At 37.9% G+C, this 16,570-nt stretch overlaps 1 protein-coding gene across 3 annotated transcripts in view; it reads right to left on the reverse strand.

The window, feature by feature from the left end:
• Positions 1-16,349, reverse strand: part of LOC123199127 — a 31,791-nt gene extending 15,442 nt beyond the window's left edge. The window contains exons 1-6 of one of the 3 annotated variants that reach the window (XM_044613988.1): positions 16,175-16,347; positions 14,665-15,471; positions 13,702-14,598; positions 12,552-12,669; positions 12,387-12,472; positions 11,163-11,395 (exon numbers count right to left, since the gene is read on the reverse strand). In XM_044613988.1, the coding sequence (XP_044469923.1) occupies positions 11,163-11,395; positions 12,387-12,472; positions 12,552-12,669; positions 13,702-14,598; positions 14,665-15,471; positions 16,175-16,213 (2,180 nt within the window). In that variant the 5' untranslated portion in view covers positions 16,214-16,347. Of the gene's footprint in view, positions 1-11,162; positions 11,396-12,386; positions 12,473-12,551; positions 12,670-13,701; positions 15,472-16,174 lie in introns of all 3 variants that reach the window. The other 2 variants (XM_044613987.1, XM_044613989.1) reach the window with 2 other exon arrangements.
• Positions 16,350-16,570: the final 221 nt, after the last annotated feature.

Here is a 16,570-nt window from a genome sequence, read left to right on the forward strand (position 1 = left end):
TCACATGCTGATTAGCAGGTTCGTCATCAAACAAACAATCTACTTCTGGGTATTGTGTATTTATTAGAGGAAATCTCATATCTTAGAAAAATAAGCAACAAAACGTTGTGGCCAGATTAAGTGTAGAAACAGAGTATCGTGCCATGACCTTAGTTACCTATGAACTTGTCTAGTTGAAACAATTAGTTCAAGAGTTGAAGTTTGCAGATATCTCACAAATGTCATTACTTTGTGACAACCAAACTGCATTTCTTCCCACCCAGTTTTTCATGAAAGGACAAAGCACATAGAAATTGATTGTCATTTTGTTCATGAGAAGATTATGTCAGATAGCATTACCATAAGTCATCTCAATTCAAACAATCAACTTGCTGACATTTTTACTAAATCTCTCCGAGATCCTCGAATTAATTATATTTGTAACAAACTTAGTACATATCACTTATATACTCCAACTTGAGGGGAAGTACTGAAATATTTGTTGCAATATCATGTAAATAGGGAATATATCGTGTAAAATAGGAATGCCAAGATATATTTTCTAAATTAGATAGTCGCAATTAATAGTTTTCCTAGATTAGTCAAATTCACTTCCTATATAATTTTTTTTTTTAATCACTATATCAAATTATTCTACAAATATCTCTTTTCACAAAATATATGATTAGAATAAGATATTTAATATTAGGATAAGATTAGGATATCATATATAAAATTAGGATAATATTTATAGGATAAAATTAGATAAAGATATAATTAATATAATATTTGATAAGTTATATATAAAAGGGAGTAAGCATTGTGTAAGATGAGGAGATTATTGTTATTTGTGTAATTTGGGCAACTTTTGGCTAATTGGGAGAGGAAAGGCATCTCTAATTGTCTTAGGGAGGAGTTGGCACCTCTTGTTGCCAACACTACTTCTTTCTATATTAATAATAATTGAGTTGAGTTTTTATCAAAATAATATCAAAGCACATTAAACCTACGTATGGGTGAGAAAAGTATGGAAAATAAAAGTATTAATCTGGAGATTTTGGAGATGGTGATGAATAAGTTAAACAAAATAAATGTCAAATTGGGTCAATTGGTCAATGGAATTAATGTCAGTTTGGATCATTTGGTCGATGGAATTAACGTCAGTTATTGTGTTAGGGCCCGAGTTTACATGAAGAAGAAGAAAGGAGGAGGGAAGGCAAGAAGAAAGGCACGTGCAAAGGATGACACTGGGAAGCAAATCATGGTGGTTGAGGGCTGTAATTTTAATGCAGATGGCAACAGTGGCAGTGACTTTAGTAAGCAATATATGGGAGCTCCAGATGGCAGCACTCCAGAAGCAGAAAAAACAGCAGACAAGCAGCAAAAGTTTTGGGACCTGCTGGAAAAAGGAAGAAATTGTGAAGATGCTGAAAGCTGAGCTAGCATGCCAGGATTGGAAAAGGAGTTGTGAGGAATTTAGAAATAGGGACCTGGAGAAGGAAATGGGGGGAATGGAAAGAAATAGATAGGAAGTGGGGAGAGCTCCAACCTCTCGAAAGCTGGTTAGTATTGAGTTTTCGGGGATCCATTGGGTCATCAAAATCAGTGAGGGTTCTAGCTTGAGTGTTTTGTGTGAGTTTTAGTTGTGTTGTTGTTGCATTTCTTTTGTTGCTGGTTACCGTTTGAGAGTTTCATTTATCTTGTTTGGTGAGGAGGTTATTTGTTTGAGTTTCAATTATCTTGTTTAGTGAAGAGAGTATTTGTATGAGCCCAGGGAGGGTGCTGTGTGATTTTGTAGACCCAGAGCAAGGGAAGAGAATACCGAATGCCTCTGTTTCTTAATGAATTTTATTTCAATCGGAATATCAAATAGCATTCAATAGCATTCTGTTTTCAGCAATTATTTACTGTTACATTGGAAGTAAAACAAATAACAGTCCTCAAGCAAGTCTCGTTTCTCTGGAAACCGCAACCCACACACGTAACTAAGGTAGCAGTCAGTCAGTGTCACCTGCAAATCTCTAGGTTCATAACACATGGTATCAGAGCATGACCAGAATAGAGGGCCGAGTAGAAGGGCTGGAGAAGGAGGTAATAGAAGTTCATGAGAGGGTGACAAGGATTGGTGACCGTTTGGAAAGGTTGGACAAAGAGGTAAGGGAGAAGGCAAATGACACGCAGGTGAGGCTAGAAGGGATGGAGAGTGGTATGGAAGTCATCAAGGGGTATCTCCGGCACCTCAAGGAGGTCATGATCGGTAAAGAAAGAGGCGACAAGGGCAAAACGCCGATGGACCCAGGACCCTCCACGGTCCCAGTTGCAGACCAAAGCATCTCGGCACCAAATGGGAGAGCCAACTCCCAACATGCACCCAACCACTAGTGCTACTCCCATTCAACAACCACGTGGAGAAGAGAATGTTGTGGGGGAGAAAACATCTGAAATTGGACGGAAAAGGGACGACGGCCAGGGGGGAGGGCGACATGATGTTCAGTTCCGTCAATTGGACCTACCACTGTTTGCCGATGAACAAGCCTTGGAGTGGTTAGAGAAGGTTGAGCGCTACTTTGACGTAAACCGAGTAGCGGAGGACGAGAGGCTGATAGCCATAGGGGTCTGTATGGAGGGGGCGGCCTTTCCCTAGTTTAGATGGAGGCGTTTCACTAGTTTAAATGGAGGCGGAGGCGCCAACTGTTCACGGGGTGGGAGGACTTCCGAAACACCACCCTTAGGAGGTTCAGGACAGACGACGAACGAACCACTCAGGAGGAGCTGTTTGCCATTCGTCTAACGGAATTGGTCCACGAGTATCGATGCCGATTTGAGCTGCTATCAGTAGAGGTGGAAGAGTTGTCGGAAGGCACCCTGACAGTGATTTTCATGAACAGACTTCCGGAAGAACTCAGGAAGTGCGCTTGTTTCGCCCGACCACCTTAGAGGAGACGATGGAGAGAGCGCAGGAGATAGAGAGAAAAAATGCACTAATTGAAAACAGGGGGGAAGTCGACCCGAAAAATACTACCCGAGGACCCAGGCATTTCGACCCAATATCTAGCCCCTGCAAACGCAGGCCAACCCACACAGTCCAACGGCCCATCCCAGCTTTCATTCTACCAGCCCAATACCCAACTAAACCCAAACCCAAATACTCAACCCAACCACCCAACACCCAGCCCAACATCAACCCAAGCGCTTGGACCCACCCGTCCCCCCTTAAATCTACACCCATTTGGTCAAGACAGGTCGGAAAGCGCCTTCCCACACACAAACGCGACCTCTGCGACGAGACCCTCAAACGCCTCAGTCACGTCCTCCTCTAACTAACGAAGAGACGGCAATTTTCGAAGGCTATCTGATGATGAATACCGATCCAAGATCGAGAAGAGGTTGTGTTTCAGGTGCGACGAGAAGTATAACCCGAGGCACCAGTGCTGACACCGACAACTATGAATAATGATAACCTACGAGTAAGACGTCGCCGAGGATGAGGAAGAAGAAGAGGACGAAGACGACACCAAAGCAAGGGAGACGGAAGCCAACCTTAACCCAAGCTCAGTAGTGGGGATAGATTCTCCGAAGACAATGAAGTTTATTAGAGCCATCAGAGAAAGGCAGGTGCTGATACTTTTGGACAGCGGGGCAATGCACAATTTCATCTCAGAACGACTGGTAGCTGAAATGCAAATTCCTATCCAGTCGACTACATTTGCGATTATGTTGGGAGATAGTAGAAAAGTCAGAGGAGTTGGGAAATGTAAAGGAGTTGAGTTGATTGTGCAAGGGGTGAAGATAATTCAAGACTTCCTTTCAGTTTGGGTGGAGTAGACGTGATATTGGGTATCGAATGGCTGAATCAACTCAAGAAAGTGAAGACCAACTGGGGAAAACAAATCATGTGTTTTGAATGGGATGGGCAGATGGTTGAGCTGAAGGGGGATGTGAAGTTGACCAGATTAGAGACATCCGTGGGAACTCTCCTGAAATTGATAGTGCAGGGGAGCGATGGTTTCACCTTAAAATCGAGTAATGTCAGGGAAATTTCAGAGCCGGACACGGAAGATATACCAGCGAAGTTGACACCATTGTTAAGGGAGTTTGAAGATTTGTTTACAGAACCATATGGACTATCGCCAAAACGTGATAGAGACCATGCCATTTGGTTGGTGGAGGGGGGCAGCCACCAAACTTGAGACCTTACCGCTATCCACATTTTCAGAAAACTGAAATAGAAAAGATCGTCAAGGAGATGCTTGCGGCAATGATTATTCGATCCAGCATGAACCCGTTCTCAAGCCCGGTTTTGTTGGTGAGGAAGAAGGATGGGAGCTGGAGATTTTATGTTGATTACAAGGCTTTGAACCGTGTGACCGTACCTGACAGGTTCCCGATTCCAACGATAAACGAACTCCTCGACTAATTGGCAAGGGCTGAAATTTTCAATAAATTGGATTTGCGCTCGGGGTACCATCAGATAAGGGTTAAGGAAACCGACGTGCAGAAGACAGCCTTCCAAATACACGACGGACACTATAAGTTCCTTGTCATGCCGTTCGGTTTATCGAGCGCCCCTGCCACGTTCCAAAGTCTGATGAATGACATCTTTCGCCTTTCTTGAGGAAGTTTGTACTAGTGTTCTTCGACGACATCTTGGTCTTTAGCAAGGGATTCAATGACCACTTACGGCACTTACGAACGTTGTTGGGGATATTAAGAAGTCATCGCTTAGTGGTCAACAAGAAAAAGTGTCAATTTGGCAGGGAGAGAATAGGCTATTTGGGCCACATTGTGTCAAAGCACGGAGTAGAAGCCGACTCTCGAAAAATAGAAGATATGCGAAGTTGGCCCATACCACGGGATTTGCGTGACTTGAGAGGGTTTTTGGGACTCACGGGATATTATCGTAAGTTTGTGCTTGGGTACAGAAAGATTGCGAAGCCATTAACGGATTTGTTAAAAAAAATGCTTTCAAGTGGAACGAGGGGCGCACGCTGCATTTGAAGCATTTAAGGAAGCAATGGTCACGGTCCCCGTTCTCGCGCTACTCGACTTCACAAAGATGTTCGTAATAGAAACAAATGCTTCGGGCTCAGGGTTAGGTGTTGTTCTCATGCAAGCCGGGAGACCCATCGCCTATTTAAGTAAAGCCTTATCTCCGCAGAATCGAGAAAAGTCAGTTTACGAAAGGGAACTGATGGCCATCGTTTTAGCTCTGCAGAAATGGCGACATTACTTGCTCGGACGCCATTTCCAGGTGAGAACCGACCAGCACAGCCTCAGGTTTTTAATCGAACAAAAAACAGTAAGCCACGAGCAGCAAAAATGGCTGGTGAAGATGTGAGAACAAGGGTATTGATGGCCTGTCTAGGAAGCCACGGCTAGAAGGGGAATTGAAAGTCATTACCATCGTTGCTCCAGCTGACGCAAAGAAGATACAGGAAGAGATAATGAAGGATGAAAAATTGAGAGAAATCATACAAGATTTGACCAGAAAGACAGCTGCACACGCCAGTTATGAGCTGAGGAGAGGGAACTTGATGTACTGAGGATGCATGGTGTTGCCCAGAAATTCCAGGTTGGTTCAACTATTCATGAATGAATTTCACTCTACACCCTTTGATGGTCACTCTGGCTTCTTCCGCACTTACAAAAAAATCTCAGCAATTTTTTATTAGGAGGGGATGAAGGGTGACGTTAAGAGATTTGTGGCAGAGTGTGAAGTGTGTCAGCGGGCCAAATATGAAGCGATGTCACCGGTAGGACTCTTACAGCCTCTCTTTGTTCCTTTAAAAATTTGGGAAGATTTGTCGATGGATTTTGTTATGGGGCTGCCGAAAGCTAAGGGGTACGATACAATATTGGTAGTAGTGGATCGTTTGACTAAATACGGGCATTTTCTCGTTGTTCGTCATCCGTACACGGCCAAAGACATCGCTGGAATTTTCATTAGAGAAGTCGTGAGACTCCATGGCTTCCCACGGACCATTATTTCGGATAGAGACCGCGTCTTCATGAGTGCATTCTGGTTAGAGCTCTTTAGGGCATCCGGAACAGCTCTCAAATTCAACTCTGCCTACCATCCCCAGACCGACGGGCAAACAGAGGTCGTAAATCGGAGCTTGGGGACATATCTTAGGAGTTTTTGCTTCGAACAGCAACGTACATGGCCGAGCTGGCTGCCTTGGGCAGAATATTGGTTTAACACTACGTTTAATTCGTCAGCGGGGATGACGCCGTTTAAGGCAGTGTATGGGTGCGATCCGCCACCACTCTTTGAAGTTTGTGGAAGAACCCTCCAAAGTCGAGGAAGTTGATATCATGATTAAGCAGCGAAATAAAGTTTTGGATAGGCTGAAATCGAAGCTTCACAAGGCCCAACAGAGAATGAAAATGCTAGTTGATTGAAACAGGCGCAAGGTAGAACTGGCAGTAGGTGATCAGGCGTATTTGAAGCTACAAGCCTACAAACTTCGATCGTTAGCGTCGCGGCCTAACGAGAAGCTGAGTCCACGCTATTACAGGCCTTTCGAGGTAGAGAAGAAAATTGGACAGGTTGCATATAAACTCAAGCTTCCAGAGACAGCTAGAATCCATCCAGTCTTCCACATTTCTCAGCTGAAGAAAAAGATAGGCCCTTCAATAACCAGTATACCCTTTCCGAACTGCTTGAACGAGGCAGCTGAACTGGAAGCACAGCCTGAGGAAGTCTTGGATTTTCGCTATTCGCAGCAAGGAGATCTGGAGCTGCTCATCAAATGGAACGGTTTACATAATCATGAAAATTCCTGGGAAATGTATAAAAATTTAGCTCAGGCTTTTCCTCATCTGCACCTTGAGGACAAGGTACCTCTAGATGGGAGGGGCAATATTAGGGCCCGAGTTTATGTGAAGAAGAAGAAAGGAGGAGGGAAGGCAAGAAGAAAGGCACGTGCAGAGGAAGACACTGGGAAGCAAATCATGGTGGCTGAGGGCTGTAATTTTAATGCAGATGGCAGCAGTGGTGGTGACTTTAGTAAGCAGTATATGGGAGCTCTAGATGGCAGCACTCCAAAAGCAGAAAAAGCAGCAGACAAGCAACAAAAGTTTTGGGATCTGCTGGAAAAAGGAAGAAATTGTGAAGATGCTGGAAGCTGAGCTGGCATGCCAAGATTGAAAAAGGAGTTGTGAGGAATTTAGAAATAGGGACCTGGAGAAGGAAATGGGGGGAATGGAGAGAAATAGATAGGAAGTGGGGAGAGCTCCAGCCTCTCGAAAGCTGGTTAGTATTGAGTTTTCGGGGATCCATTGGGTCATCAAAATCAGTGAGGGTTCTAGCTTGAGTGTTTTGTGTGAGTTTTAGTTGTGTTGTTGTTGCATTTCTTTTGTTGCTGGTTACCGTTTGAGAGTTTCATTTATCTTGTTTGGTGAGGAGGTTATTTGTCTGAGTTTCAGTTATCTTGTTTAGTGAAGAGAGTATTTGTATGAGCCCAGGGAGGATGCTGTGTGATTTTGTAACCCCAGAGCAGGGGAAGAGAATACCGAATGCCTCTGTTTCTTAATGAATTTTATTTCAATCGGAATATCAAATAGCATTCAATAGCATTCTGTTTTCAGCAATTATTTACTGTTACATTGAAACCAAACAAATAACAGTCCTCAAGCAAGTCCCGTTTCTCTGGAAACCGCTACCCGCACAAATAACTAAGGTAGCAATCAGTCAGTGTCACCCGTAAGTCTCCAGGTTCCTAACATATTGAAAGGGGATCTAAAGGAAATGGAGTTGCATCTATCGCCACTAACGTCGTCGTCTACGAAAAAAGTGGAGAGAGAGGTGATTAACAAAGAACATGAAGAAAGTAAGGCTTAACAACCATTATTGTTATCTAAGGAAGTCGAGAAAAGAGAAACAATTCAGGAGGAGGACAACATGATCAAGACTGAATTTGGAATGTTTTATACATTCTTGGTGGTGAATGATGTTGAACCTAGCAAGGCATATGCGTCAGTGCTTAAGACAAATGATGCTAGCATGGTGCTTTTGGGAATGGCGAATAACATGAATTTAATGTTCCTAACCACTAACAACAATTGCAGCAAAATAAGAGGAATTTTTTCAAATTGGGTAAGAAGAAATATAAAAAATAATAATAATAATAATCAAAATCATCCCGACTTAAGGACAAAGTGGTTTTTTAGGAGTGAGTAATGTTAGGACTTGATAATAATAATAATATTAATTAATTAATTATGATAATATTATATTATGATAAAATATATGATTAGGATAAGATTATGATATTATATATAAAATTAGGATAATATTTGATAAAGATATTATTAGTATAATATTTAATGAGTTATATATAAAGGAGAGTGAGTATTGTGGAAGGGGAGGAGATTATTGTTGTCATTTGGGTAATTTGGGCAACCTTCGGCTAATTGGGAGGGAAAAAACTCCTTTAATTGCCTTTGGAAGGAGTTAACACCTCTTGTTGTCAACAATATTTCTACATTAATAATATTTAAGTCAAGTTCCTAACATAGTATCCTCACATGTCTTGTATCCAAGTTTTATTTTCTGTCTTTAACAATCCCTCAAACATCTTGTTCTTTTGGGAAACATGATTTAACTCAAATTGATAACCTTCCCACTCCTACCCCACCAATCTGTAAAACTCCTCAAATTGATGCTCCAGTCTAACATGTTCAACTTTGACAAGAACAAAATCCCAAGAAAAGTATTTAAAGGCACACAATGGAAGGCAATGTTCAACAACTGATCCGAGAAGCACAAACTTTTACTTTATCGCATGAGAACAAAATCTCCTCTCTAAAAGAAGCTTCAACAATTATTTTGGTTCATCAACCAAAAGAACTCCAAATTTTTCCATAACAACTCAGTCTTAGAGCACACAAATCTTCCTACTTCCTATTGCAACTTTAACTCTATCAAGAATAGCCAATAGACAAGCTAAAAATACTACCTAACAAAAATTGAACTCCTTAAGGGCAATTCAATAATATTCTAGTGTTTTTCTTCAAAGATTAATTTAAATGAAAAGAGAAAATCAAATATTGTATTGTTAAGATTTTAGTATGAGTTTGTTGTCATCATATAAAACAATATCTAAATAAAAATAAAAATAAAAAATACATTAACCCCACTATTTTAAAACAAAACTCTTAAAATGAAAACACATAAACATCTTCAATAGTGTTTCTTTTTTTTAAATAACAAAGACATTTTAATACATAATCATTAGTATTTTTATTGCTAAAATACATGGAGAAGAAAATTTTTAAAGAATGTTTAAAAAATAACATGAAGAACAATCTTCGGTATACTTAATAAAGAAATTAGTCAAAACATTTGTTCTTTTAGGGAAATATAGAGTTAAAATGGTCACTAACAATACATTTCACACTTCCCCATATTGGTTTAAAAAAAAAAAGTTAGAACAAAACAAAAATTATTGGGGCCATATTTATGTCATTCATTAAACAACAGCCAATGGGTAAATGTAAATGCTAACGCACGGTGCCTTCGTTGTTGTTTTAGCACGGGTTACACAAATTTAGAGACAAAGGACACAATATCTTCTACTTTGGATGATATTATGTGGGTTTATCTTTTTAAGAGCTATCATTTGAGCTACTATGTTCACTTTGCTAGGGGCTATATCACTCTTGGGGGCTTAAAAAGAGGCATACTAAGGGATCCAAACCACTATCCCTTCTATTTTTCTTCCTACATCTCACCACTTCATTTGCTATCAAGATTGGCATAAAGAATCTCTTTCAAAAAGTTGAACGGAACTAGAAATTTATCTATCTTTTAAGACTACCTTCACAAAGAGAAAGAACTTTGGCTATAATCATATCAAAGCTTGTGATAAGGCTAATAGGATGATATCTAACACAAAGAAGATAAAATGCCCTATGTGCTTCTTAGTTAATTTATGTCTATACAAAGAGGTTGATACGAACCTTAGGAGAACCATACCTTAAAAGCTAGCTATTGAGATGAGAGAGCTTAAAGTTATATAAACTTCATACTAAAAACTCATACTTTTCAATGTGAGATCTAAATCTCATACCTTGTACTTGAGATCCCAACATACCACCACGATCCAAACCACAACGCCCACGCAAGTTGGTTATGCGCTAGTTCCTTGCCAGCTCCGGGCAAATGCTGTAATATCGCACATAGTTAGCCTGTCTAGGTGTTAAAGTTGCAGAGCGTAGTGGTATATTAGAATCCCAAGTGTAAGATATGGGGCTTAGATCCCACATTGGAAAATATAGGTTTCTAGTATAGGGTTTATATGATCTTAGGCTCTCCAGTCTCAATAGCTAACTTTTGAAATGTGGTTCTCTTAAAGTTCGTATCATTTAGTATTAAAACCATCAACACGTCTCCTAGTTGCAATTGTGCAACGTAAGTGGTGAAGCTAGTATTGTAATATTCACCCGGGGCTAGTAGAAAGCTAGCGCACAACTAGTCTACGTGGGTACTGGGGCTGCAAACCGTGGTGGTGTATTAAAATCTCAAGTGCAAGGTATGGAACTTGGATCTCACATTAGATAGTATAGGCTTCTAATGTGGATTTATATGGTCTTAAGCTCTCCAACCTCAATAGTTGACTTTTTAAGTGTAGTTCTCCTGAAGTTCGTATCAAAGCTAGTTTTTGTTTATTTGGAAAACCTTTGATTTACTATGGTACCCCAACTTTCTCATCATATGATGAAATTCTTCAATTTCCTCTAAATTTGTGAGAAGACCAAAGACATCTATATTAATTTTATCAGAGGAAAAACTTAGGTATCATAATCCTTAGTAGAAAATAGTAGACTATTATTATATGATATCTTTGTAAATACAACTCTAAAGTCCAAATATATTAACCATCAGAAGTTTTGCAATCAATTTTTAGGGAAAACTTGAAAAGTAGCAAGTATTTATTATGATTCATTTATTGAATCTAAGGAAGCAAGGCAAACAAGTCTTTTCCACTATCAGAGAACTTACATGCTAAAGAGAATGCTCACAGAACTCAATTGGTAAAGAAACAAGTATGTATCATGATTCATTTATTGAATCTAAGGAAGCGAGGCAGACAAGTCCTTACCACTACTAGATAACTTAAACGCTAAAGAGAACGCTCACAAAACTCAATTAGTATAGAAATTAGGAAAGAAAGGCTTACGTGGAATTGAAAATGACATCTCGAACAATATCCCTATTGGTATGAGGCTCCTTGACAGGCTCAAAACAGTCATGAATAACCCGAAGAATACTTGACAACTTAATGCAAGAATCAATCCTTGATATACCAAAAGGGTTGCAGGCACTTCTCATTGACCTCATCAAGGTCCAAGTCAATCCATCCACAATAGTGGGATTTGAGATTCCTAAAAGCCGGTGAAGTTGGGAAGACAACTGAAAGCAGTTTACAATGTCAATTTTTTACAACCCAGAAATGCCTATTGAGTAAAGATAACAAAGCAAATTCTTTAAGCCAAAAAAAGAAGACAAAAGATGAATAAAAGAGGTCCCAACAAGAATTTACCTCTAAATTGGAACAAATAAGAGAAATTTGCATAGGGGTAGGGCTATTTGCACCATAAAAATAATTCACACTTGCTCTTTTAATTACAAATTACCATTAGTTAAAATTACTATGCATAACTATTATAACTACAATGGATTAATATTGGGTAAAATAAAATATCAATATAAGAAATTAAAGTTTTGTGAAAGGATGTCTTATAAATGAATATACTTTCCATAAATCATTTTTCGCATCAAATTTTAACATTTTTATTATTTTGAAGTAATTATTATGCAACTATGCATTGAACTATTAATCTTGTATTCACTATAGAGGTTAGCGTTGTTCAGTAGAAGTTTTATTTTTTTTAACTGTAATAATGATCAAACTTCAGTAGGAGGGGAATGGAATGGTTTTAGGGGCCATACAGCCCCATGCATGCTATATAAAATACTTCATAACACTTCCAATGTCAGAAAACAAGATATTTCTCTATTAATTAACTTGCAATGTGACAGGTCCATTTTGGTTTAGGAAATAAATATAATTGTTGTTTCTGAAACAAGGGAAATAACAGATTTTAAGGAAATGCAGTTGGTTAAATATTTTGGAAATCAATTTTCAAATATCATGGAAAAAATTAATCTAAAATTAAAAAATAAAAATGAGAAAAATACCTTCTCTGTTTTCCAGAGATTTTAACTCTGAAAACAATTTTGAATATTATTTTAAACATGTTTTCAGATCACAAATGTAAACAGTAATTTTGGAATAACAAAATTTAATGGTCCCTGAGAAACCGATACAGAAGGGAAGAATTTCCTGAAAGATAAGATATTTCCTTCCTTCAAGGAATTGGAGATAATAGAACAAAAGTACCTTAAAACAAGCCGCCTTGCAAAAACTGTCTGAAGGGTAATTTGTAGGAGATAGGCTTCCAGCTTTAATCAAGCAAGTCACATGATCTGCAAGGAAGCAATGACAAAGGCATAAATATTTAAGCTGAAAGGGTAACTCTAAACAGTTACTAAGATCAAAACACACATCTGCGGGTGCACTGAAAGCAAGTATTAGTGAACTGTTGATTATCTTCATTGGAATCGCTCAATCCACATAATCCACAGCAACAAGCTGGACAAAACCAATTTCGGCCTGGAAAAGCCTGAAATAGAATCAATAACCAATTAATGATAATGAACAATTCCTTTGTAATCTTTCAAATGGATCCTTAACTTGTGTAGACATCTTGTTCACTCTTTTGTGATTACTCAATCAATGAATGATATTTATATGTTTCTTCTCAAAAATGAATTACAATAATGAACTTTTGATTCAATATATTTAAAACAAAAAAGGGACACTATTTATCTATAAATGTATGGGATAAGAAATTTAAGTTTTAAGATTCTAGAACATATGCTTAGGTTGCCTGAACAATATGATTTATTCGTAAGTTTTATATATAATGTGTGTAGCTTCTTCTTTTTACATTGACACACCAAATTACCACTCGTAAATTATGAACTGGATCAAGGAAGAATATTTTGGCAGAATTTCAACAGTGCCAGTCACTGATTGAATGAAACATGCTCCAAATATATTAGACATTGGCCATGACCACAGATGAAAGATCTTGCACTGTTGCATGTAAAAATTCCAGCAACTGACTACGAAAAGAAGAAAATTTTAAAATTGCATTAAAGCATAGATCTAATAACAAATAAATCACAGCATTATTCTATAGAGAAGAAATGGTGCAGTAAATCACTTAATTTTATTTTTTATTTTAAAAAAATTTTAACATCATGTAGCATGCAAAATCAGATAATTAAAATCATGGAAGTCATTAATCAAATGAATCTACATACATGCACATGCCTTCACCAAATATAAAACATATTGTCTAATTGAATGAAAAGATTCCAACAACTATCCAAGAATAAGAACAAGATGTAAAAGTTCTAAAAGCATAGATTTAATGAGTTACAAATGCTAGCACTATTCTATAGAGAAGAAACAGCACAATAAACAAGCTCTTTTGCAGTTCAAAAACTTTTAAAATCAAGTTGCATAAAAATTGGTTCATTACATTCAAGTAATAATTACAGATTTTCACTTGTAATTAGATTAGCCACAGAATGAATAAAAACTGATCAAGAGAATCAGATCAATAATATAGAAAATGAAAACACACCTTAAGGTGAAGGCAACTCAAATGATATGAAGAAGGGCAGTGATCACAAAGGACAAGGTCTCCCCAGTGGTGGCAAACACTACAGATTGTGTCCCTTAGTTGACCAGTATAATATCCTTGCTTCATCTTATGCTTTCTAGAATTAGACACTGTATCTTTAAGCCTAAAACTTTTACCATATTCATCAAATTGCATAGTTGGGAGACAGGATTTAGAAAATAAAGAATTCCTTGTCCTAACAGCATTCAGCCCATGTTCTTCAATCTTAGGTGTTAACTTTAGTTTTGAATTGACTTGTTGAGACTTCTTCAACTCCCTCTTATTCATTATTGAGCAGTTCCTTCTCTTCTGCACAACAAAAACAGATGCCTTCTTGTCCTTCTGCTTCTCCAAAAAGTCAGTAAAAACCATAAGAAGTTTATTGTTAAAACTTCTTTTTTTCAAATTTCTTTGTCTTTTAACTGATTGATATTTTTGAACGTGATGCAAACACTGAGAAGTTTTCTCCTCTCTTGAAGTATCTGTGAGGAACTTATTATGGTCACCTTCACACGTTACAGCAGAATTTAGCTTCTCTGTATTGGATTCTAACCGATCAGGCTTCTTTTGTATAGGAAAAGAAACACAATTTGCTTCTTGGTGTAAATCTGAACCACAATTGGGACTTCTATCACAGACATCTTTGCTAACAGTAGCTTTCTCCATGTATGAAGGACCAGTTGTCATATCCTTTTCCTTACACAGATTATTATCCTCAAAACCATTCTGATCAATTGTGTTTGTCAGGGGCTGTTTCTCATTTTCCAATTTTGAACTTGGTAACTGCTGCCTTTTATTGCATTTACCATAAGAATCTTCTCCTCCTTTTTGACTTGATCTGGTAACCTTGAATTCACTGTGATTTTTTACCTTAACCAGAGAATCGCATGGATGAGAATTTAAAACAGCATGCTGAGATTCCTTTGATTTATTTCCTTTCTTTCTGATTTTATATGACACAGTTTTGTGATTTCTTAATTGAATTAGTGAATCACAGAGAGAAGAATTTGAACTAGCTTGTTGGGAAGCCTTCAATTTATTTCCTTTCTTTGCCACCAAGTATGACAAGATTTTGTGATAACCTAGATCTCGCCGACTCAATCTAATGGCAATTTCATAAACAACATCCATGAAGTATCTATTCCACACAGACCTAACTCCGCATGGCCACTCTGAAATCATCTTCATAAATCCATAATTTAACTGCAAGGCAGACCAAATCTTCTTTACAAACTTAGCCAATGGAACATCTCCTTCAAGATCCCTGGCCAACTGTACCAATATCCACACACCCCGGTCCTTCCAACCCCCCAAGAACTCATCCCATTCATGAGCTACACGCAACTGACTCACACAGAATTTGCGTTCATCAACCTCATCAGGAAAGAAAACACATCGCTCATTTGCATTGTGATCACAATCGAAAATAACACCTTCCCACCATGCATCCTCAAACCAAGCATCAACACAAACCCCAAAACCTAACTTCTCACTAGAATCAACTTGTGACCAGGGAGGTGGAGGCCGAATACGTCCACGATAGGTGGAGGAAACATGGCGGCGGCGATGAAGGCCATCAATTGCCTCAGTGACCGGAATTGACTCAATGAGCTTCGAGTCACCATTTTCACATAGGAGTTCATCATATTCAATCATACGGCATAAGTCAGAAACCCCAACAACCACACCAGGATGCCATGAGCCCCTTAATCCTTCCTCAAATTGTCGAACCTAAACAAATCCAACTCACCAATTAAACAAAAATTCAACTCAGTTACTGCAACAGAGAGTTTTCAGTTCATAAAACAATCTATTTAAAAATTATCTAAGATTAACAGATTCCCAGATGAAAAAATTACTGTTCAGGCGAACGTGCAGGAGAGACAAACACCATAAAACATAGATTTCGAAATTTTCATAAGAGAGTATGTCAAAGGAAAAAAAAAAAAAAAACCCAACAAACAATCAGTCTGCGAATTCAAGAAAATTTAACAAAATAAAAGCATAAAGTTAAAAAAAAAAAAAGAATTTACTTTTTATTAAAAGAAGACGAGAGATTGACTCAAATTGCAGAACTGAACCATCCAACTCACCATCACCAAGAAATTACAAATTTAACTCAAAAACTATAGACCCATATAATTTTCACTCCATAAAACAATAATTTAAAATTTTATCAAACATTAACGATTACCCAGATGAAAACATTACTGTTTGATAGTGTCCAGAAAAAAAGGCAGTAAAAAATGAAATTCAAAATAAAATTCAAACATTTCATTAGAAATCAACACTTCAGACGACACCGACAAAATCCATGAAATGCAAACAAAAACAATTCAAAATTGCATCGAAATTACACCCAAGAAAAAAAAAGGATAAAGTTTGAACCAGCTTAAACTTGTATCATTAGAAAACAAATATAAAATAAAAAGACCTCGACTTTTTGGTGAAGAAGAAGCTTTCTCTGTTTCATGGATACAGAACTTGAAAATTTGAAGTTGATTTTGTTCTGATTTTGTAATTCGTTTAAGAGGCAAAGCAGAAAGATGATTGTGACTGTTCTCTGTTCCGTTTATTGCTTTTCTTGTTTAAGAAAGGGCAGTAATCAGGAGTTCCCAAGTGTATGATATTATGCTTTTTGGTGAGGCCTCTTATGAGAGAATAGAACACCTGTCAATTTCGTGCTTCGATTCTTAAGAAGTAGCTTGTTTTATTTAGAATAGATGATTTGATCGGGAAAGTATGGAATTCTTTATTATTAAAAAATAATTTTAATAATTTTCTATTATTAATAACAATATAATAGTTAATATAAAGATATTTTTATTTT

This window comes from Mangifera indica, chromosome 16, assembly GCF_011075055.1.
Source record: "Mangifera indica cultivar Alphonso chromosome 16, CATAS_Mindica_2.1, whole genome shotgun sequence".
NCBI classification, from domain to species: Eukaryota; Viridiplantae; Streptophyta; class Magnoliopsida; order Sapindales; family Anacardiaceae; genus Mangifera; species Mangifera indica.